This window comes from Scyliorhinus torazame, chromosome 2, assembly GCF_047496885.1.
Source record: "Scyliorhinus torazame isolate Kashiwa2021f chromosome 2, sScyTor2.1, whole genome shotgun sequence".
NCBI lineage: Eukaryota > Metazoa > Chordata > Chondrichthyes > Carcharhiniformes > Scyliorhinidae > Scyliorhinus > Scyliorhinus torazame.
The window spans coordinates 35674082-35696489 of NC_092708.1; the positions used below are offsets into that span (position 1 = coordinate 35674082).

General features: G+C 48.2%; 1 protein-coding gene across 2 annotated transcripts in view; it reads right to left on the reverse strand.

Moving 5' to 3' along the window:
* The window catches only part of LOC140387064 (contactin-associated protein-like 5), a 1365877-nt gene that overhangs the window by 184138 nt on the left and 1159331 nt on the right, over positions 1 to 22408 (reverse strand). For both annotated transcript variants that reach the window (XM_072470084.1, XM_072470077.1), the window contains exon 21: positions 10535 to 10628. In XM_072470084.1, the coding sequence (XP_072326185.1) occupies positions 10535 to 10628 (94 nt within the window). The remainder of the gene's footprint in view (positions 1 to 10534; positions 10629 to 22408) is intronic.

Genomic DNA, 22408 nt, shown 5'->3' on the forward strand with positions numbered 1-22408 from the left:
ACAGTGTGGAAACCAAACTTCAGAAGGTACGATTTTCTGTTCATCGTATTCACTCCAGCTCGTGCACGATGAACTCCACTTGAAAATATCCACAAGGTCAAGGAGACCTCCAAATCATTTGATACTTAGGAGTATAGTGGTTTTCATGATAATCCTAAGGCTGCTATATTCAATCTTACCTGCATATTACTGGCTGACGATTGTTGAAAATTCATTCATGGCATGTGGGTATGTATGGCTGTGCCAGTCTTTACTGCCCATTCCTAAACACCCTTGAGGAGGTGGTGGTGTTTTCCCCTCCCTAAATCCAACTAAGAGCCTTGTGCAAACATTTCAGAGATAGTTAAGAGTCAACCACCTGGCTGTATATCCGGAATAACATGTAGATTAGGCCAGGAAAGAAGAGCAGAGTTCCTTCCCTGAAGGGAAGTGGTGAAACAGATGTTTTTTTTTTCATGTTGGTCACCATTACTGACACTAGTTTTATATTCCGTGTTCATTTAATTGAATTTGAATTCCAAAGTTGCCGTGAAAGAATTTGAAATCTGTATTTCTACCACACTTAGTGGCATCTACCTGGCACTGTGAAAAGTTTCCCAGCTATGTCCTGTACATAGAATATAGAACATACATTGCAGAAGGAGGCCATTCGGCCTATTGAGTCTGCACCGACCCACTTAAGCCCTCACTTCCACCCTATCCCCGTAACCCAATAGCCCCTCCTAACATTTTTTTGGTCACTAATGGCAATTTTATCATGGCCAACCCACCTAACCTACACGTCTTTGGACTGTGGGAGGAAACCGGAGCACCCAGAGGGAACCCACGCAGACACGGGGAGAACGTGCAGACTCCGCACAGACAGTGGCCCAGCGGGGAATTGAACCTGGGACCCTGGCGCTGTGAAGCCACAGTGCTATCCACTTGTGCTACCGTGCTGCCCCATTGCCTGCTAATTTCTTACCCAGCTTCCCAAATTATTACTACAGGACCACATCCCTTGTACATCCTTCATTACACCTGCATTGTGGGGACTCAAGAAACAGGACCCACCAAGGAACTCAGTCCCAGCTCTGTTCAGGTGTAAGAAGTCCCGAAAGACTTAGGTAATTTGGACAAGTCTAATCTTCCCCAGAATTGATCACAATATTACAATAATCTAAAGCCCTACCTACACCATCTCCCCAGCCGCTCATTTGCCTGCTTTGTCCTATCATTCCTCTACTCACTTGTGAGTGTTACTGGAAGTAACCCAGAGATTATTGCTTTTCAGACCCTCGCATGCTAATTTCCTACCTAGTTTCGCAAATTATTACTGCAGGACCACATCCCACGTGCGTCCTTCATTACACCTGCATTGTGGGTTCTGATGTGGACCACGACCAATGGGTTCAACACCCTCCCCCACCGCCATCCACCGACCCGACCCCCCCCCCCCCCCCCGCCGAAGCACACTTACACACATGCACTCTCAGGGTTCTCGGCTGACACTAAGTGACATCCTTGTCCCTGGCATCAGGGAGACAACATGCCATCCCTGGCGCAGGTCTGCAGCTGCAGAAACAACAGTTGTTCCCATATAAATATCCTATCACTATTGCTCTTCCAGTGTTCTTTTGGGCATTGGAAAGCTGAGTTGGGAAATGGTGCCATGGACTTGGCTCTGGCTACACTCTCCAGAAGAATCATCATTTTCAGGAGTATTGAGAACTGAATTCTGGCTGGAGGGTGGCGTGCACTCAGGGCACTCCTGCCCATTTCGTCTTGACTTTCTGGTGGTTATGTATTGCCTCTCTCCCTGCATGCTCTTAATCTGTTGGCTGCAGTGATACTTGACTTCCAAAATCCAGAACTTGAGCGGCTGTAGCAAACAACACTCCCTGTGCATACGGTTATCCAGGGCACAGGAACTTTCCTGGAGTTCCCACATAGAATCCCTGCAATGCAGAAGGGGGCCATTCGGCCCATCGAGTCTGCACCAGCGCTTGGAAGAGAACCCTACCTAAGCCCATGCCTCCACCCTATCCCTGTAACCCAGTAACCCAACCTAACCATTTGGACACTATAAGGGGCAATTTAGCATGGCCAATCCACCTAACCTTCACATCTGCAGCACAGTACCACAGTGGTTGGAACTGTTGCTTCACAGCGTCAGTGTTCAAGGTTCAATTCCCGGCTTCGGTCACTGTCTGTGCGGAGTCTGCACGTTCTCCCCGTGTCTGCGTGGGTTTCCTCCGGGTGCTCCGGATTTCTCCCACAAGTCCCGAAAGACGTGCTGTTAGGTAATTTGGACATTCCGAATTCTCCCTCTGTGTACCCGAACAGGCGCCGGAATGTGACGACTCGGGACTTTTCACAGTAACTTCATTGCAGTGTGAATGTAAGCCTACTTGTGACAATAATAAAGATTATTATTATCTGACTGTGGGAGGAAACAGGAGCACCCGGAGCAAGCCCACACAGTCACGGGGAGAAAATGCAAACGCCACACAGACAGTCACATGAGGCCGGAATTGAACCCGGCTCCCTGGCGCAGTGTGGCAGCAGTGTTAACCACTGTGCCACCGTGCTGCCCCATGGAACAGGATATGCAACCCAACGCACAGAGCTAAGATGCCATTCCTCTATTCGATAATAAAAAGTGCTACATAAAAAAAGACTCACTTTCTCTATTTCTGTTACCACTTACAAATAGTGAGGTTATTTGAAATGCTTTACTTAACCTTTATCACCCTCGAAAAATGTTTTGATGTCCCAGCTCATTAGACTCAGTTCCTAACTGAAGAAAGAGAAACAAAGTTATAATGCTCACAAGCAAATCAACTCACGCCTCCCTGTGGTGTTTGATCTTTTTCTCTCTCACTTCATTGATCATGAATTGCCACACATTTCTCATAGTCTCCTTAATATTAAGACTATAAGACATAGGAGCAGAATTAGGCCATTTGGCCCATCGAGTCTGCTCCGCCATTCAATCATGGCTGATATTTTCTCATCCCCATTCTCCTGCCTTCTCCCCATAACCCCTGATCCCCTTATTAATCAAGAACCTATGTATCTCTGTCTTAAAGACACTCAGTGAATTGGCCTCCACAGCCTTCTGCGGCAAAGAGTTCCACAGATTCACCTCTGGCTGAAGAAATTCCTCCTCATCTCTGTTTTAAAAGATCATCCCTTTAGTCTGAGATTGTGTCCTCTGGTTCTAGTGTTTCCAACAAGTGGAAACATCCTCTCCCTGTCCACTCTATCCAAGCCCCGCAGTATCCTGCAAGTTTTGATAAGGTCGCCTTTCATTCTTCTAAACTCTAACAAGTACAGACCCAGAGTCCTCAACTGTTCCTCATATGACAAGCTCTTCATTCCAGGGATCATTCCGGGAAACCTCCTCTGGACCCTCTTCAAGGCCAGCACATCCCTCCTTAGTTACGGGTCCCTAAACTGCTCACAATACTCCCTGCTCTTGTATTCTAGCCCTCTCGACATGAATTCTAACATTGCATTTGCTTCTGACCTGCTTCATACTACTCCCAGTCTGCTTCACAGTGATCCAGACCTGCTTCACTCTCCTCCTGGTTTGTTTCACAGTGATCCTGACCTGTTTCACACTCTTCCCATTCTGCTCCACAGTGATTCTGACTTGTTTCACTCTCCCCCCGGTCTGCTTCATAGTGATTCAGACATACTTCACTCTCCTCCCATTCTGCTTCATACTGATCCAGACCTACTTCACTCTCCTCCTGGTCTGCTTCATAGTGATCCAGACCTACTTCATTCTCCTCCTGGTCTGCTTCACAGTGTTTCTGACCTGCTTCACACTCTTCCCCTTCTGCTTCACAGTGATTCTGACTTGTTTCACTCTCCTCCCGGTCTGCTTCATAGTGATCCAGACCTGCTTCATACTCCTCCTGGTCTGCATCACAGTGTTTCCGACCTGTTTCACACTCCTCCCGGTCTCTTCACACTAACCCTTACCTGCTGCACACTCTTCCCTTAAGGATAATTTTAAAGCAGAAGAGAGAGAGAGATAAAGGGCCAGAGATATTTTAGGGAAGGAATTACAGACTTTCATGTGTATGGGCAGTTGAAAGCATGGCCACCAATGGAGGAGTTATTACTATGACTGGACTTGGACAAGAAATGTAATGGCATTCATATTTTTTATTCTCTGTCCCACTGTAATGTTGAATTCCAGCTCCTTCCAAGCATCTGGCGCTGCTGTAACATCTACGATTAAAATACTTCCGAAGTTAATGCGAGTAATTCCTCGGAAAGATATTTAAGATGGCAAGTCCAAAAAATGTTTTTTCAATTTACACTGGGGTTGCAGGGATCATTAGGTTTCAGTAGGCCATGGAACCCATCTCCATGTCCAATAAAGGCTTTCTTACTGGCTAGTTGATGGCACCAGAGTTGGAAGCCTCGTCAGAGCCAGGGGTGCTTCTTTGTGGCAAGGTGATGTTGTGCCATGCTGAAAGAGTGGTGCAACTCTGATAAAGCGGATTACCTCGGCCATGTCTTGCTGTTTCACTTCCTAGTCCACCATCTACCATTAACAGCTTCTGACTAACCCCCCCCCCCCGACTACCACCCCCCCCCCCCCCCCCGCCCCCCCCCCCCCAGTTCCATCACCCTCAGACTGCAGTCGGACAATTCATTTCCCACTCACAAACATGCCCATTGGCTGGTGCACACTATTAGTATGCAATGATTAATCAATTTCCTCATTAACATCTCATGCTAAATGGACCTGCTAATGGAATAACCTAAACTCATGAATCACTCCAAACTGTCAATGGCTCTCTTGCAATGCACTAGGATTCACTTAGTAAATTCGGAAAAAACCTTTTGTGTGATGAGAAGGGAAGGACTTATTGAAGTGAACAGCCAACAGCTGTTTGACAATTTCAATCCCCCTACCTGACATGGGGGAGGAAAAAATTTGAAGGGGGGAAATTCGCTTTCTGAATTCTCCTGTCCAGCTGAAGAGGGCAGAAGATGCATTTATATATTCTAACGGGATCTTCCAATACGCCATAAACCGAATCCTGCCCATTGTGGGCGGGATGAGTATTTTGCAAATCTGTATATTAGTGAGACAGCTAGCCTCACTCAAACATGCAGCTCGCCTGTTTTACTGAGCTACTGGGATTCTATCCCCTTTGCCTCGGAGACCTCAGGTGAACGCCGTTCAGTGCTGGTCCCCACAAATGGGGACCAGATAGAACAGCATTTTGGGGGAGGGTCGCCCAGGGGATCGGATGCCCCCAGCTGGTTACCTTCTGGGCAGGGTGACACCCTGTCACTTCGGGTGCCACCTGGGCACCTTGGCGCTGGCACCCTGGCAGTGCCAAGGTTCCCAAGTAGCCCTGGCAATTGGCAGGGGCACTGCCAGGCTAGCATTTATTCCGCGGAGTGCCCTGTCTGTATGAGGTGGGGTGCAAGGGGGGCCCAAGGAACCCCTTATGGGTATGTTGGGGCTTTGGGTGGGTCCGGGGATAGAGTTGAGAGGATCGAGAGACTGGCGTTGTGATCTCCTCCTGCACTTAGGAGTTCCGGCAAGCGGAGCTCCTCAGTGCATCAAACGCGACTAAGTGCAGCTTTGGCATGGCATTACCCGCTAAAGCCCCGGATTGCAACCAAGTCCCGTTAGATAGCATGGTGTTTCTCAACGCTGTGTGCGCTGGGAAACACCCGGCTAAATTCCTTCGACACGGTACTCTGTGGCAATTTAGTAAGATGGCGACCATTGATTATTCCTTGGAAACAGTTTATCACGGCACGGGTGGAATAAACCAAAAAATTTCTAAGTTCATTTTTGCCGTGTTTTTCAGGGAGTTTCCTGTCCGCTCTGTCGGCGAGTTCCCCACCGCTATTCAATGACACTTAATCTCTTTTTTGGACCCTGGGGAGTTTCTCACCTGTTTAGCCCACAAGTTTTCTTCAGCTAGACTCAGAGATTGGAATACCATATTGAAAGGGTGCCTTGATCTCGAAGTAAGCTTGAGGGTTCTCAGCACCCCCCAACCATGGACATAAGGGCTGGTTTAGCTCAGTGGGCTAGACAGCTGGTTTGTGATGCAGAACAAGGTCAACAGCGCGGGTTCAATTCCCGTACCAGCTTATCCGAACAGACGCCGATATGTGGCGACCAGGGGCTTTTCACATTAACTTCATACTTGCGACAATAAAAGATTATTATTATTTTGTCACCCCCCACACATACACGACCTCCCCCCCCAAATGAGGACACCCCGCGATGGGGTCCCTGGGGGTTCCCCCCCCCCACAGCTCCTCATGCCCACATACTTGCCCCTCCCCTTCCAGGACACCCACCCGTCACCCATCCATTCTCCCAGAGGCCCCTACTTACCTGCCCTGCACGCCCCATCCTTCAAACTCGCCCACCCTCCTTTCATGAGCATTGACCTCTTCGGGCCCTGACCCTTGGCAGTGCCAACCTGACACCTGGGCACCGTTGTACTGACACCCTGGCACCCGGTCAGTGCTTCTGCCAGCTTGGCAGTGCCTCCTGGGCACCTTGGCAGTGCCAGGATGGTGGTGCCAAGGTGCCAGCTGAGCAGTGCCAAGGTGCCCGCATTTCAGGGGGAGGGCCAGGGAGCCAGCGTACACTGATCCTGACCATCCAGGAGTGTCCGATAGCCCGGGAAACCCCAAGATGACAAACTGCCCGGTCCACAATTGTGTGCAACGTGGCAGGTGAATCACACCCTAAGTGTCATTTTTGGCAAGGTTGGCGGGGTGCTTCCCTCCAGCATTTTGGGGTTGATCCACACCAGTATTTACCCACACTTATACCAGAATTCTATGTCCATTGCAATTGCCTTCTCCCGCCAGCAGTGCACCTGCCCGCGGGTTTCCTGACAATGTGTAGTGTCTTCAATGGGGAATCCCGTAGACCAGCAGTGAGAAGACAGAATCCCACCGCCAGCAAATGCCACACCGCCAAGAAACGCGTGACTGGAGAATTGGAGCATCCAGCCCTCAGTCATTGTTTTGGCTTTGGGGAGATTCTCCTCGATAAAGCCCATAATTAGAAATGTTTTCAGCAGTGGAGACCTGAACTTGCTGGTGAGACTGTCTCCTCAGAGATTGACATGGACCAACCCCCCCCCCCCCGCCCCCCCACCCCAAAGTGATGACATCCACTATGGGTTGCTGAATGCCCTCCCCTTTTCAGGCCTCCCTTCCCCTCCTTTCAGGCCCCCCATTTCATGACAACCATCCTTCACCCACCCCCCTAACATTTATGAGGCCCCTTCATACCCGCGATTCATCACCCAACCACCCTTTATAACCCCCCCTCATCCATCTTTCATGGGCATGGCCCCCCATCAGGCCCCGGACCCTTGGAAGTGCCACCCTGGTGACTTGGCACACATTAACTGCCCTCTTCCAGACTGCCACAGACCCTCAGGCACCAATGCCAAGGTTTCCACATGCTAAGAGGAGAGTCAGGGTGCTTCCCTGCCCTGTCCCCCACCACCTATGAGTCTCCAAAGACCTGGGAAACCCCCCAGGTGCCGTTACGTCTGGTCCACGTTTGTGTGGTCCAGTATTAAATGGTGCCCTGGCGAGGTCTCCCAGGTGATGCCGTTAGGTCCCGGCTGCCAGGTGAATCCGGCGCATGCATATTTATATCAGCCAAAGGCTCATTTAAATTTGCAGTTTTGGGATCACGGCATGGTAGCACAGTGGTTAGTAATAATAATAATAATCGCTAATTGTCATAAGTAGGCTTCAATGAAGTTTCTGTGAAAAGCCCCTAGATGCCACATTCCGGCGCCTGTTTGGGGAGGCTGGTAAGTGAATTGAACCCGCGCTGCTGGCCTTGTTCTGCATTACAAGCCAGCTGTTTAGCCCACTGTGCTAAACCAGCCCGGAAGGTGGTTAACACAGTTGCTTCACAGCTCCAGGGTCCCAGGTTCAATTCCCGGCTTGGGTCACAGTCTGTGCGTTGTCTGTACATTCTCCCCGTGTCTGCGTGGGTTTCCTCCGGGTGCTTCGGTTTCCTCCCACAATCCAAAGATGTGCAGGTTAGGTGGATTAGCCATGCTAAATTGCCCTTAGTGTCCAAAATGGTTGGGTGGGGTTACTGGGTGATAGGGATAGGATAGAGGAGTGGGCTTAGGTAGGGTGCTCTTTCCTAGGGCCGGTGCAGACTCGATGGGCCGAATGGCCTCCTTCTGCACTGTAAATTCTATGATTCTATGATTCTACGGATCTCACTCTCCGAGGACGAGATCCAGATCGCAAATTCTTGAGAGGATCAGTTGAATCTTGCGAGGTGTTTCAAGCATCGTGAATCTCGCGAGAGGCCTAGCTTTGACACGAGGCCGGGCCCGTGAGGCCAATAAATCGCGCCCCAAATCATCAGGTAGGTACCCATTGTTTGTGTTCACAGTGTTTTAGTTTAACGGGCAGCACGGTGGTGCAGTGGTTTGCGCTGTTGCCTCATGGCACCAAGTAGATCCATGTTTGCACATTCTCCCCGTCTGCGTGGGTCTCACCCCCGTAACCCAAAGATGTGGTAGGCGGAATGGCCACGCAATATTACCCCTTAATTGGAAATTCTTTATTTTTAACATGTGTCTTCGTTTAAACCGTTGAAATGATTCATGAATGGAACTTAAAATGAAAAGAAAATGCTGGGTGTTTTCTCACTATTAACAGTCATGAGATTAGTTAAGAATATTCTTGGCAGAAACGGCGAGGCGTAATTGCTATAAGTTTACTCTGTGAAAATAAGTAATCTAATGTATAATTACATAATTTTTTACTTGTTGGTGAGTTTAAATTGATTTATTTGCACAGAGGAAAATATGGTCAGCTGGGCTATCAAACTTATCACCAGGGGTAAACACTCCTTGCCTTCACTCCCCCCTGCTGACCCCTGCAACCCTGTCATCTCCCAGAAGAGACAATATAAACAGTTAATAAATCCAGAGCCAACAAAATACTCTGTGAACTCTGGTTTATGGACTAATTTCAACAGTTAGTACTCAGCTATGGTAATGGTTTCAGTGCTTCTGTTAAGGTAAACAAGCTACCATGTTGAAATAATTGGCGAAGTTGTCAAAAGTATTGTTTAAGCTGGCCAACAGTGACCCCTGTAGATTTATATTGAGGGACGAGTTTTTTTATGAGATGTGGGAATTTCTAGCTAGGCCATCATTTATTGCCCATTCCAAATTGCTCCTGCGAAGGTGCTGTTGAGCTGCCTTCTTGAAACGCTGCATTCGCTGTGATGTAGGTACACCCACAGTGCTGTTAGGAGGGGAATTCTAGGATTTTGACCCATTGACAGTGAAGGAACGGCGATATATTTCCAAGTCAGGATGATGAGTGACTTGGAGAGGAACCTCCGAGAGGCGATGTTCCCATGTGTCTGCTACGCTTGTCCTTCCAGATGTTAGCGGTCATGGGTTTGGAAGGTGGTGTCTGAGGAGCCCTGGTGAGTAGAGATTGTGATGCTTGTAAAGGCCAGGGTGAGGGGTTTGAACCTTTACTTGGTGGGGATGGTCATTGCCGGGTATTTGACAGCCCCCATCCCAAATTCCTGATTTCAGAGGTTTAGTGGATCTTCAGAGTTTATCAAACAGAGAAGGCACAAACACTTCTTTGTTCTCTCTCAGAACGCCAACTTCACTTTGTGCGTTCCACTCTGGACTGCGACTTCGGCTCTCAAAGAAGAAAGTTTTACAGTAACTCTGTAGTGAGGCACAGTTGGGATGACTCAATGGGGTCCCAACATGCCCCACAGGGAGGGCAAGGCCAATTTTTGATGAGACACGTGACCCCTTTAAGTTCTTCATCATGTTTCTCATTGAAATTCACTTACCAACATGCCAACACATTTGACCAACGGCATTCAAGGCACTGGCATTGCTGTTGTGTATTAAACCTTCCCATACACCATGGAACCAGAAGGTCCTTTACTCTTTGTGTAGAATTCTCCCAAGATAAAACAACTGCTGTCAATACAAACATTTTTTAAAAATTTAGAGTGCCCAATTATTTTTTTCCAATTAAGAGGCAATTTAGTGTGAGCAATCCACCTAACCAGCACATCTTTGGGTTGTGGGGGCGAAACCCACGCAGACAATGTGCAAACTCCACACGGACAGTGACCCAGGGCTGGGATTCGAATCCGGGTCCTCAGCGCCGCAGTCCCAGTGCTAACCACTGAGTCATCGTGCTGCCCTGTCAATACAAACATAACGATCTGTGGCACTCCCGACTCTGCAGGCACTAAGTCAGATGTATACAAGGCATAGAATTATAGAATTGTGCAGCACAGGGGGAACAGTCCACTGTGCCTGCGACACCTATCTGAAAGAGCGATCCATTAGACCCACATCCGTAGCTTGGAAATGTTCCTCTTTTCAAATATTTATGCAAATCTGTTTTGACAGTTCCGACTGAATCGACATCCACCACCTTTTCAGTCAATGCATTCCAGACCAAATAAAATCAGAGCATGAACTAAAGTGAAGAAAACCTTTCAATTGCTTACCCATAATCTTGCCCAGAATGAGAGATTTAATGGTATTGAATTCGAGATCTGTAAATGAGGGGAGGCTGTACTTCACGGCGGCAAGTTGATCAATCTGTAAATAAAGGGCAGAAATATTAAATGTCACATTGTATTTCTGTGGTGGACTCCCAATTTATGCCGCACTCTTTAGCGTTGATCAATGTATGTTTTCAGACAGTAACCTTTCGAGCAGTGATTCCTTTCACAATGTCATTAATATATTTTTTACATTTTGAAGCTTGGGATCAATTTATCCTTTCACTTTGTTTTTTCTAAACTTTCAGTGAAAGGACAGAACACAACATAGATTCTAATCTGCAATAATGGATGTGGTAATTGGAACTGCAATGTATAGAGCTGAACCATATTGGTATCGGCGCTGCCCAGATTGTACTGACTTCAGGTCGGTGCTTTTGGTAGGAATACAGTTGGGCTCTGTTGAAAATCAAGCAGCACTCTTGCCTCTGAGTCAGAAGGTACGTAGGTTCAAAGTCCCACGCCAGGCTACCGAGTGGAAAGATCTAGGTTGGGACTTCATTGCAGCAGTGAAAGAATTGGAGGTGGTGGGTGAGATTCTCCGGTCCGGCAGCTGCGTGTTCCTCGGCCGCGTGCCGTTCGCTGGCGACGGGATTCGATCTTCCCGCTGCTTGTCAAAGGGATTGTAACTACCCGACACCACTGCCAAATCCATGGGCGGAGGGTGCGCTGCCGGCGGGAAAGGTGAATCACAATGACCGGAGAATTCAGGTCGGTAACTCTCTGATGAGATGTGGAACCATTGCCCCAAGCGAGATTTACAAACATCCATGAGGCCAAGTTTGGATTTTGGCACTTATGAACGTAGCGCTCTCGAGTGGCGTGATAGTCTTCCGCGACAATAGGGGATGAAGACGGCAACGCACATGTCTACCATTAACGAGTGGCGAAGCTCATTGAAGGGTCATAGAAATCTACAGCACCGAAAATGCCCTTCGATCCAACGCAGCTGCACCGGTCATCAGGTGCGACCTGATACAACCACCTAAATATTCTCAGCCCATTTTCCACCAGTAGGCCCATAGCCTTGTATGCCTTGGCATCGCAAGTGCACATCTAAATACTTCCGAAATGCAATGAGGGTCTCTGCCTTCACCACCCTTTCAGGCAGTGAGTTCCAGCTCCCACCATCCTCTGGGTGAAAATGTTTTTCCTCACATTCTCACTAAACCTGTATCCCTTTACCTTAAATATGTGCCCCCTGTTTTGTTACTTGGCTGGACAGGGACAGAATCAAACACGCAAAAGGGAAGAGCGAATGATGGAGGACATGTCAGTGCACAGATGTAGGAACCACGGCAAGGAGCCACTTCTATCATGGCTGCTGATCTGAAATCTTAAAACGAAAGAAAGCCAGATTGAGGATGTGCATTTATGGGGGCACAATGCATCCATTGCTTGAGCAGGACAAAGAACAAAGAGAACAAAGAAAAGTACAGCACAGGAACAGGCCCTTCGGCCCTCCAAGCCTGTGCTGACCATGCTGCCCGACTAAACTACAATCTTCTACACTTCCTGGGTCCGTATCCCTCTATTCCCATCCTCTTCATGTATTTGTCAAGATGCCCCTTAAATGTCACTATCTTCCCTGCTTCCACCACCTCCTCCGGCAGCGAGTTCCAGGCACCCACTGCCATGTGTGTAAAAAATTGCCTTGTACATCTACTCTAAACCTTGCCCCTCGCACCTTAAACCTATTCCCCCTAGTAATTGACCCCTCTACCCCGGGGAAAAGCCTCTGATTATCCATTCTGCCTATGCCCCTCATCATTTTGTAGACCTCTATCATGTCGCCCCTCAACCTCCGTCGTTCCAGTGAGTACAAACCGAGTTTATTCAATCGCTCCTCATAGCTAATGCCCTCCATACCAGGCTACATTCTGGTAAATCTCTTCTGCACCCTCTCTAAAGCCTCCACATCCTTCTGGTAGTGTGGCGACCAGAATTGAACACTATACTCCAAGTGTGGCCTAACTAAGGTTCTATACAGCTGCAACATGACTTGCCAATTCTTATACTCAATGCCCCGGCCAATGAAGGTAAGCATGCCATATGCCTTCTTGACTACCTTCTCCACCTGTGTTGCCCCTTTCAGTGACCTGTGGACCTGTATACCTAGATCTCTCTGACTTTCAATACTCTTGAGGGTTCTACCATTCACTGTATATTCCCTTCCTGCATTGGACCTTCCAAAATGCATTACCTTACATTTGTCCGGATCAAACTCCATCTGCCATCTCTCCGCCCAAGTCTCCAAACAATCTAAATCCTGCTGTATCCTCTGACAGTCCTCATTGCTATCCGTAATTCCACCAACCTTTGTGTCGTCTGCAAACTTACTAATCAAGCCAGTTACATTTTCCTCCAAATCATTGAGATATACTACAAACAGCAAAGGTCCCAGCACTGATCCCTGCGGAACACCACTAATCACAGCCCTCCAATTAGAAAAGCATCCTTCCATTGCTACTCTCTGCCTTCTATGACCTCGCCAGTTCTGTATCCACCTTGCCAGCTCAACCCTGATCCCGTGTGACTTCACCTTTTGTACTAGTCTACCATGAGGGCCTTGTCAAAGGCCTTACTGAAGTCCACATAGACAACATCCACTGTCCTACCGGCATCAATCATCTTTGTGACCTCTTCGAAAAACTCAAACAAGTTAGTGAAACACGACCTCCCCTTCTGAAAACCATACCGCCTCTCACTAGTACGTCCATTTGCTTCCAAATGGGAGTAGATCCTGTCTCGAAGAATTCTCTCCAGTAATTTCCCTACCACTGATGTGAGGCTCACTGGCCTGTAGTTCCCTGGATTATCCTTGCTACCCTTCTTAAACAGAGGCTAATCTCCAGTCCTCCGGGACATCACCTGAAGACAGTGAGGTTCCAAAGATTTCTGTCAAGGCCTCAGCAATTTCCTCTCGAGCCTCCTTCAGTATTCTTGGGTAGATCCCATCAGGCCCTGGGGACTTATCTGCCTTAATATTTTTCAAGACGCCCAACACCTCGTTTTTTTGGATCTCAATGTGACCCAGGCTATCTACACATCCTTCTCCAGACTCAACATCCACCAATTCCTTCTCGTTGGTGAATACTGATGCAAAGTGGGTTAAGTACCTGATGAGTGAACTATGAGACACTTGTGCACCCTGTGAGACCTTGTACTGGTCCTCTTCACTCCTACCAACTCCATTCTCCAGGCAATGTCAAGCCCAGTCATTGCTGCCTTTTAAAATCATCCTCCAGAGCCAGTGCTCAACCTCACGAATTGGGCACCAAGCTTGCCTCCAGCCCGATTAGAGCCTTTGCATAACAAAATTGAATTGAGTCCCTGTTCTGATTTCTGGGATTGCAAGATTGTAGTCTGAGGAGAGATTGGGTTGACTGGGTTGTCACTGGAATTTAGAAGAATGAAAGGGGATCTCATTGACATGTCTAAAATTCTGCCAGGGCTGGCCAGACTGGATGCAGGGGTGCTGTTTCCTCTGGCTGGAGGGTCCAAAAGAAGGAGTCACAGTCTGAGGATACGGGGCAGGCCAAATGGGGAGAAATCTCTTTACTCAGATAGTAGTGAACCTGCGGAATTCTCGAGGAAGAGGTTGGAACGACATGCTCAAGGGGAACAGGCCTTCTCTGTAATTTGTGTTACTGTCTGTCTACTAAGCAAGTCCCACGCCTAGCATCCAAGATGGACACACCATCTCAGAACCTGGTGCTAGCAGTGGGGATATTGATGTAACAAAAAGGTATCATCGCAGGAACCACAGAGCAAAGAAAACCTTGATAGCTGCTCGTGCTAACAAATTGATGGAGAGGGGTAACAATGACCATGCCTTCTGAGCAGTCACTGCCTCTACCCCATCTGTTTGACTGTCTCATGGGCCCATAGGGAGGTCAGGAGTGGGAGTTATGGAAAAACTATTTCCTTCAATATCAAGCAGCATCAGGCCTTCACGCAAAAGAGCAGAAACCCCATGTCAGTTCCTTTATGCTGTAGGTCTGTAGCAGACAATGTTCTACTGAAGCAGGGAGTGGGCCTACCACGGATGATGTGACCAATCTCAAAGACTTTTACACTTGTATTAGTCCGAAATGCAACTTAATTTTCGAATGAGTCCATTTTAACAAAAAGTCCCAATGAACTTGGGAATCAATTGCATTATTTCTAACCAACCCATATCGCCTAACTCATTTGTATTAATAGGGGGAGCTAAAGGATGCGCTAATCTGTGATCGCATAGTCATGAGCGCCAAGATGAAAATCTCTCTGACTTTCTGCAGACCAAAGATTACCTTACTTTCGACCAAGAGGTCCAGGCTTAGCTTCGAGACTTTAACGGGGCCACAATGTGGCGTGAGTCGGTTGACTGGGTAGGCCCACGGGCAGTGGCCCCACCCAGAAGGAAGCCCATCAACCGGGTGAAAGAACGCAGAACTCCACGCTGGCAGCCATTTTGAGGTGCTTGCATTGTGGTCTGAAGAACCAACATCGACATCAGGACTATCCAGCAGGGAGAGCTGAATGCTTCCTGTGTGACAAACTGGATATTTCAAGCATTTCTACAAATCCAACAACTTTAATCCTGGTAGAAGGCAAAAAGAATGGAGGAAACACATTCCAATCAAGAAATTGGGAATCAAGATAAAGACAACATTCCAAAATTCCTAAGGAAAGTTAATAGTCTTACTGTATATTATCGGGCAGCTACAGTGAAAGTTAAAGGCTTCGTTACCACCTTTAAATCTGATGTTGGATTTGCTGTCAGCCCACGAGCAGATGGTCTCGACCAGCACTTCTGGTGCCTTTAGCACTTCTGAAGCTGCAGAATTATGTGCAGCAATTTTATCTCCGAATTAATTGACTATATCAAATTCCTCTTATTACAGAACATGATGCTGTCTGGTCTCCATATCCTCAGGAATTCTTCCCATTTCCCACAGTAGAGCAACCTCACACAGAGGGAAGTGAGGCTCACTTACTTGGAGAAAATTAGACAGTCCGCCTGAAAAATCTTTGGGAAAACATCCCTTCAGCTTTGCCTGAAAAGTTTATGGGAATTTGGTATTTTTTTAATATTTATCTTCATTGAAATCTACATGATAAAGCTGTGACAATCTTCCTTGGAGTTAAGATCATTCCTCTTCTGAAGATTTTTCCCTGTGTGCTTTGAGGGAGCAACAGATTCCTCGAAGAGATCAGAGTTCTTCTCATTTAGTCCCAGAGAGTCCAAAGGTCGATGCTCTTCAGTCTTCTCTCTTGGATCAGTCTTTTGTCAAAATGTCTTTGTTGTCTTTGCAGTTCAGTCATCCTCAACCCTAAATTGTTTTTTCCAGCAATGCTGTTAAATTGCTGTTCCATTCTGCTCATGATGATGTTCTCCAAGATGTCTTGCATTAGGGTCAAGAATATTGAGGCAGATTAAAACCCTCAGGACTGTGTCTTGCAGAGGACAAAAGTAGGAGTTGGAGTTGGGTAGAAACTGTAGATGTAACAAGGGTGTTTCAGGGTCGGAGGTCACAGGAAAGGGGGGAGGGTCAGCAGTAAGGCCTGAGTAGTGGATTTAGTGCCAACACCCCTGTTCCTATCCAAAGCTGGTTCCCTCAAGAGCCTCAATTGGCGTCGGGGCAGGACGGTTGATCACGAGGCTTACCTGACTCGGACCAGAGGCAAGAGGACACGGTAGTTCCCATCTCACAAAATCTGACATTATTAAATGCCCCCACCAACTCACCTCCAGGGAAGGCAAGAAATTCTGCCCCAGGACTTGAACACAAAAATCTAGGCTGGCATTCCAGTGGAGTACTGAGGGAAGTATTGCACTATCGGTCTTTTGGTTGAGAGGTTGACCTGAAAAGAGCAGTAGACTTTTTCCATGGTGTGTGGTCAATATTAACCCCTCAATCAAATTGCAAAAATAGATTATCCATTCATTAAATCTTTGCTGTATGTGGGAGTTTGAGCCCCCTACTGTACTCGTTATGCACACACGACTGTGTGGCAAAATTTGGTTCCAACTCCATCTACAAGTTTGCTGACAATACGACCATTGAGGTCGGATCTTGAATAACGAAGAGTCAGAATACAGGAGGGAGATAGGGAACCTAGTGGAGTGGTGCAGCGACAACAATCTATCCCTCAATGGCAACAAAACTAAAGAGCTGGTCATTGACTTCAGGAAGCAAAGTACTGTACACACCCCGATCAGTATCAACGGGGCTCAGGTAGAGATGGTTAGTAGCTTCAAATTCCGAGGGGTACACATCTCCAAAAATCTGTCCTGGTCCACCCACGTCGACGCGACCACCAAGAAAGCACAACATCGCCTATACTTCCTCAGGAAACTAAGGAAATTCGGCATGTCCACATTAACTCTTACCAGCTTTTACAGATGCACCATAGAAAGCACTCTATCTGGCTGCATCACAGCCTGGTATGGTACCTGTTCGGTGCAAGAAACTTCAGAGAGTCGTGAACACAGCCCAGTCCATCACACGAACCTGCCTCCCATCCATTGACGCCAGCTGCACCTCCCGCTGCCTGGGGAAAGCGGGCAGCACTTGGCTTACTCACTCTTCCAACTTCTTCCATCGGGCAGGAGATATAAAAGTCTGAGAACCCGCACAAACAGACTCAAAAACAGCTTCTTCCCTGCTGTTACCAGACTCCTAAATGACCCTCTTATGGACTGACCTCATTAACACTACACCCCTGCTTCACCCAATGCCGGTGTTATATAGCTACATTGTGTACCTTGTAAATACACAATTATGTATTTTCTTTTATTTCTTTTTCTTTTCATCTACTTAATGATCTGTTGAGCTGCTCGCAGAAAAATACTTTTCAATGTACCTCGGTACACGTGACAATAAACAAAATCCAATATTATACATTATCCGACATAGAGAGAGAGAAACATCCATCCCTAACATTCATTGTGTCTCTTACTCATTGAGAGGATGATTCACCTGAGGAAGGAGCAGTGCTCCGAAAGCTAGTGATTTGAAACAAACCTGTTGGACTTTAACCTGGTGTAAGACTTCTTACTGTGCTCACTGAGAGGAGTGGTTGTTTCCAACAGCTGTTTGATTTAATTTATTTTCTTCCGCTAATTTTAAAAAGCGACTTAAAGTCTTTATATAAATCCCTGCCTGTGCTATTTTACTTCAAAAACGTTAGTGATGATGGTAAAGTACCTGAGACAGGAATTGGTTGTAAAAAGTAATGAATAGGGGAAATTAGTACAATCAAGGAGAAAGCTGGAAGGTCAATCAGTCATTATTTGTTGAAGGCGCAACACTAGGCATTGCATCACAGGTCGGGGTACTCGCTAATCCATAAGAATTAGATATATAAAAAACAATTCTGTTGATTTATTTTGGTAGTGGATTCGTAATGGATTCATTTTGGCATAAATTTCTCTTAAAGCTCCTTGAAGATTTCCATCATTTTCCTGCAAAAACAAAAGCGTAACTAACTTATCAAGCGGAAGGCTGTTGGGATGTAACTACAGTAATTAGTACGAAGTCTTACAACACCAGGTTAAAGTCCAACAGGTTTGTTTCGATGTCACTAGCTTTCGGAGCGCTGCTCCTTCCTCAGGTGAATGAAGAGGTCTGTTCCAGAAACACATATATAGACAAATTCAAAGATGCCAAACAATGCTAGGAATGCGAGCATTAGCAGGTGTTGTAAGACTTCGTACTGTGCTCACCCCAGTCCAACGCCGGCATCTCCACATTACAGTAATTAGAGCATTTCGTTTTGTTTCTTTCTGAATAAATTACGACACAAATGTACACAGAGTTATTCTCTTATTTAAAGATATGCAGCCGGCTGCCCGTCACAAGATGAAATGAATCAAAATTACTGTTCAGTAAAACAAGCCTGACAAGTCCATAAAATATTTAGCTCCTTCTGTCACTACACATAGAAAAAAGGCACACATTGAATAAATTACAGCGTCCCCTCCAATGAGGTCTGCCTTGCCTCTGTCCCGGCATTCTAACCAGCCATCCAATGGCAGGTGAGCACCTTGTGTGCCTGGCCCTCTGAAAATGAAGGTGAGATCGAGTGTCCCTGTTGGAGAGCTCAAAGGCATGCGTTTGGTTTCCAGAGTTCTCCTGATGGCTCCCAGAGAAGCCTCCAATGGCATGCTGATTGCATCCAGCTTTATTCTGCCCCCGAGGATCCCTGCCAAGTCTCCATTCTGCCAGGTTACTTGCCTCACACCAAAGCTCAAATCAGCCCCCGTTTCCTTCAGGTTAGCCACTGAGAAGACTGGCCAACAACTCCACACTCACGCCGTTAACTCCATTCTGTTTTCCTGGTCACTTTCTCAGGCTGAAGCAGACTGTTCACAACTGGGCTCGTACCTTTGATAGTACATTCCTCGCAATTACATTACTCTCTCTCACCCTGGTCATCCTCCCTGGTATGGTTTTCATCTCTGCTCTCTGACATCCAAGGGACGCAGATTTGAAGGGAGATGGCAGACAGATGGCTGAGCCATTCAGCACAAGATCTGGCTGAGCCAGGTAGAAACATCGGGCTCGATTTTCCGGCCTCGTCGCGCTCTCGCTCGAACGTAATGAGGCTGGTGAATAGCAGGAGAGGCCAAAAACGAGATCTGTGCTGGGCGCCAAACAGTTTGCGATGAACCGTCCCGCTCCCATACACAAAATACGGATCTCGTCAGATTATCACCACTTCAGCCCCATTTCCATGCAATCAAGGAGAGCCATCTACCATCCAATGCCCTCCCATCATTCAGCGGCCTCCCCAGCAAGTGGTCGCGCTGGCGCCGATTAGTTCTCCTTTTGAAAAACCTGAACCTGGCGGAAGGGTTTCTGTGGGGAGCCGAGGAGGTGAGTAGCCATCTTTTCCCACAGGCTGGGACATCCACGCCAGTGCTCGCCGCGGTGGGGGGGGGGGGGGGGAGCTCAGCTGGGGGCAGGGGACCCTCCGCAGGGGTGGGCCACCCGGGGGGGGGAGGCACTAGGGGGGGGCAACCAGAGGGGAACCGCTCGAGGCACCGCCATGCCAAACCCTGGATTGTGTGTACCCATTCCAGGGGCAACCCTTGTCCCTGCCTTTCTGCCCCACCTATCAACCATACCCTCCACCAACTGCTGAGGTCTCTGGCTGCGTGACTGAAGTCTACTCCCAATAGGGAATAGACAATCATGGTTAAGTGAGCACTTCACACATGCCAAGTGGATTCCTGTGGGTGGGTGGGCCATGGAGCATGTGGGAGTCATTGCCCAGCATCCCAATCACACCTTGATGCCTGGAGACTGTACTTAAACACTGCAGGAGGCAACACCACACTCACAACATCCGAATACTCAGGAAATGGGACACAACTCCGGGGACATGTCCATGGCCAGAGGGTGGGTGAGCGCCATGGGGAGGGGGGATGCCTGGAGAGATGGGCAAAGGGTCCAGAGGTCGGTCTGCATTGCGGAAGAAAGTGACAGAGGCATCATAGTGGATGTGCAAAAAGCAGTTTAATGTGTTTCACAATACCCCACTCCCGATGGTGCCGTCCCCACGCCCCCTGGCCCCAACAGTCCCTCACCAACCCCTACTTAGCCTTCCACTCCCTCCCCCGTCCCCTGGTGCCCTCACTGATCCTCAATGTGCTTGGCCCTCCTAGCTCTATCACTATGTTGAGGTGTTTCCGCAGGATGCACATCAGAGGTGGAGGCAGCCAGCTGCCTACCAAGTCCCGCTGCCTTTGATGCCCCGGGCTGGCGTTCTCTGGGGGCTCTGGGGCCAGAGGGCTCTGTATCACTTGTCTGCAGTACATGCACAGCCATGCCTGTCCCATGTGCTGACTTCGGGATGTGGCCTCTGTGGTGTTGGGTGTTCTGACACACAGATGAGCCAACACAGTTGCATATGGTACAACGCTTCTTTATTTAAACTTACTATTTACAGTTTGGTCTTTGCACTCTGCACGTGGGGGGTTCCCTGCTTGTGGTGTTTTAACAGCTCTTTCTTGTTCCCTTCTCCCCAGACCTACTGACCACCAGGTGTCGTGCTCGTGCTTTTTATATGGTTGGTGTTCTTGTCTGTAATTGGTTGTGGTGTTGTGTACTCTGATTTGCCTGTTAGTGTGTCCATCATGATGTGTGTGTTTGAATATCATGACATCCCCCCTTTTTACAAAGATATGTGCCTACGTGGTGATAAATATGATCGTGTCGTGAGTGCATCTAGGAGTGTGTGTGTGTCGTGTGCAGCATGTGCATATGACGGAACTATGTACATGGGGCGATGTCGGGTGCGTCACATGAGCCAAGTTGTACCATAACATAACATAAATGCGAACGAGAGAAGAAGAAAAAAAAAACTTGAACAGTTGTCCAGTCAGACGACCTCTGGAACGATAAACAACAACAGGTTATCATGTAATATTGTGCAACTTGTTAAACATATGAACGGTATTATAAGTCCAGTCTAATGGGCTTGCGACGAGTTCGGGTTGACCGTCAGGGTGGCACACCACTCATCGGCTGGATTGATGGCATTGACCTTGTTGACATCAATGACGGAAACTCGGAAGGCATCCTGGTCATCTGCATCACTTAACTGGAAGTCTTGATGCGTGGGCTGGACGGTCCTGACTCGTCTGCGAGGTTGTCGAGGATGCGCCGGATCCATGGGTTGAGCCGAACGACAGTGGGCTGCGTAGTGGCCCATCGTGGCACATCTGTGGCACTGTCTGTTTTTTGCAGGACATTGCCCTTTTAAATGTAGAGCTCCACAATTGCCGCACGTCATGACGTCACGGTGTTCGTTGCGCCACTGCGCATGCGCAGTGCGATCTTGCGGTGGGCGCGCCTGCGCAGTGCGTCCCTCGTTGTGGCCGTTATTTTTGGCGCGCACCTGCGCGGGAGACCGCGAAAAGCGCGGGAAGCGGCCGCTGTCGTCCGGGCCGTGGGTCGGGAAGTAATCGACGGCCTGGATGCGTTCGACGTCGTGGGCGGCCTGGCTTGCCGATTCGACGGCTGGGGACCCCCTCCGTGCCAACTCGGACGCCTGAAATCGGGCAAAACGGCAGGTAGCATTTTCGTGGAGGACACAGGCTTCCACAGCAGACGCTAAGGTGAGGCTTTTCATTTTAAGAAGCTGCTGGTGTAGGCTACTAGAGGCAACGCCAAAAACAATCTGGTCCCTGATCATGGACTCTGTGGTGGTGCCGTAACCGCAGGACTGCGCTAGAATCCGGAGGTGCGTCAAAAAGGGTTGAAAAAGCTCCTCCTTACCTTGCAGGCGTTGCTGAAAGAGGTATCTTTCAAAACTTTCATTTACTTCAACTTGAAAATGCTGGTCCAGTCTGAGGATGACCGTGTCATATTTGGCTTGGCTTTCGCCTTCTTCGAACACCAGTGAGTTGAAGACGTCGGTTGCGTGCGGACCTGCGTAGAAGAGGAGCATTGCAATCTTCGAGTCATCCGAGACATTCTGTTTTTCGGTGGCACGGATGTACAGGTCAAATCGCTGCCTGTAGAGCTTCCAGTTGGTACCTAGGTTCCCCGTGACTTGCATCGGCTGCGGTTTGCCGGTGTGGTCCATGTCCAGAATGGCAGGTTAGTAGGCAGGTATCGATCCACTCCTGTACCATGTGGTGTTGGGTGTTCTGACACACAGATGAGCCAACACAGTTGCATATGGTACAACGCTTCTTTATTTAAACTTACTATTTACAGTTTGGTCTTTGCACTCTGCACGTGGGAGGTTCCCTGCTTGTGGTGTTTTAACAGCTCTTTCTTGTTCCCTTCTCCCCAGACCTACTGACCACCAGGTGTC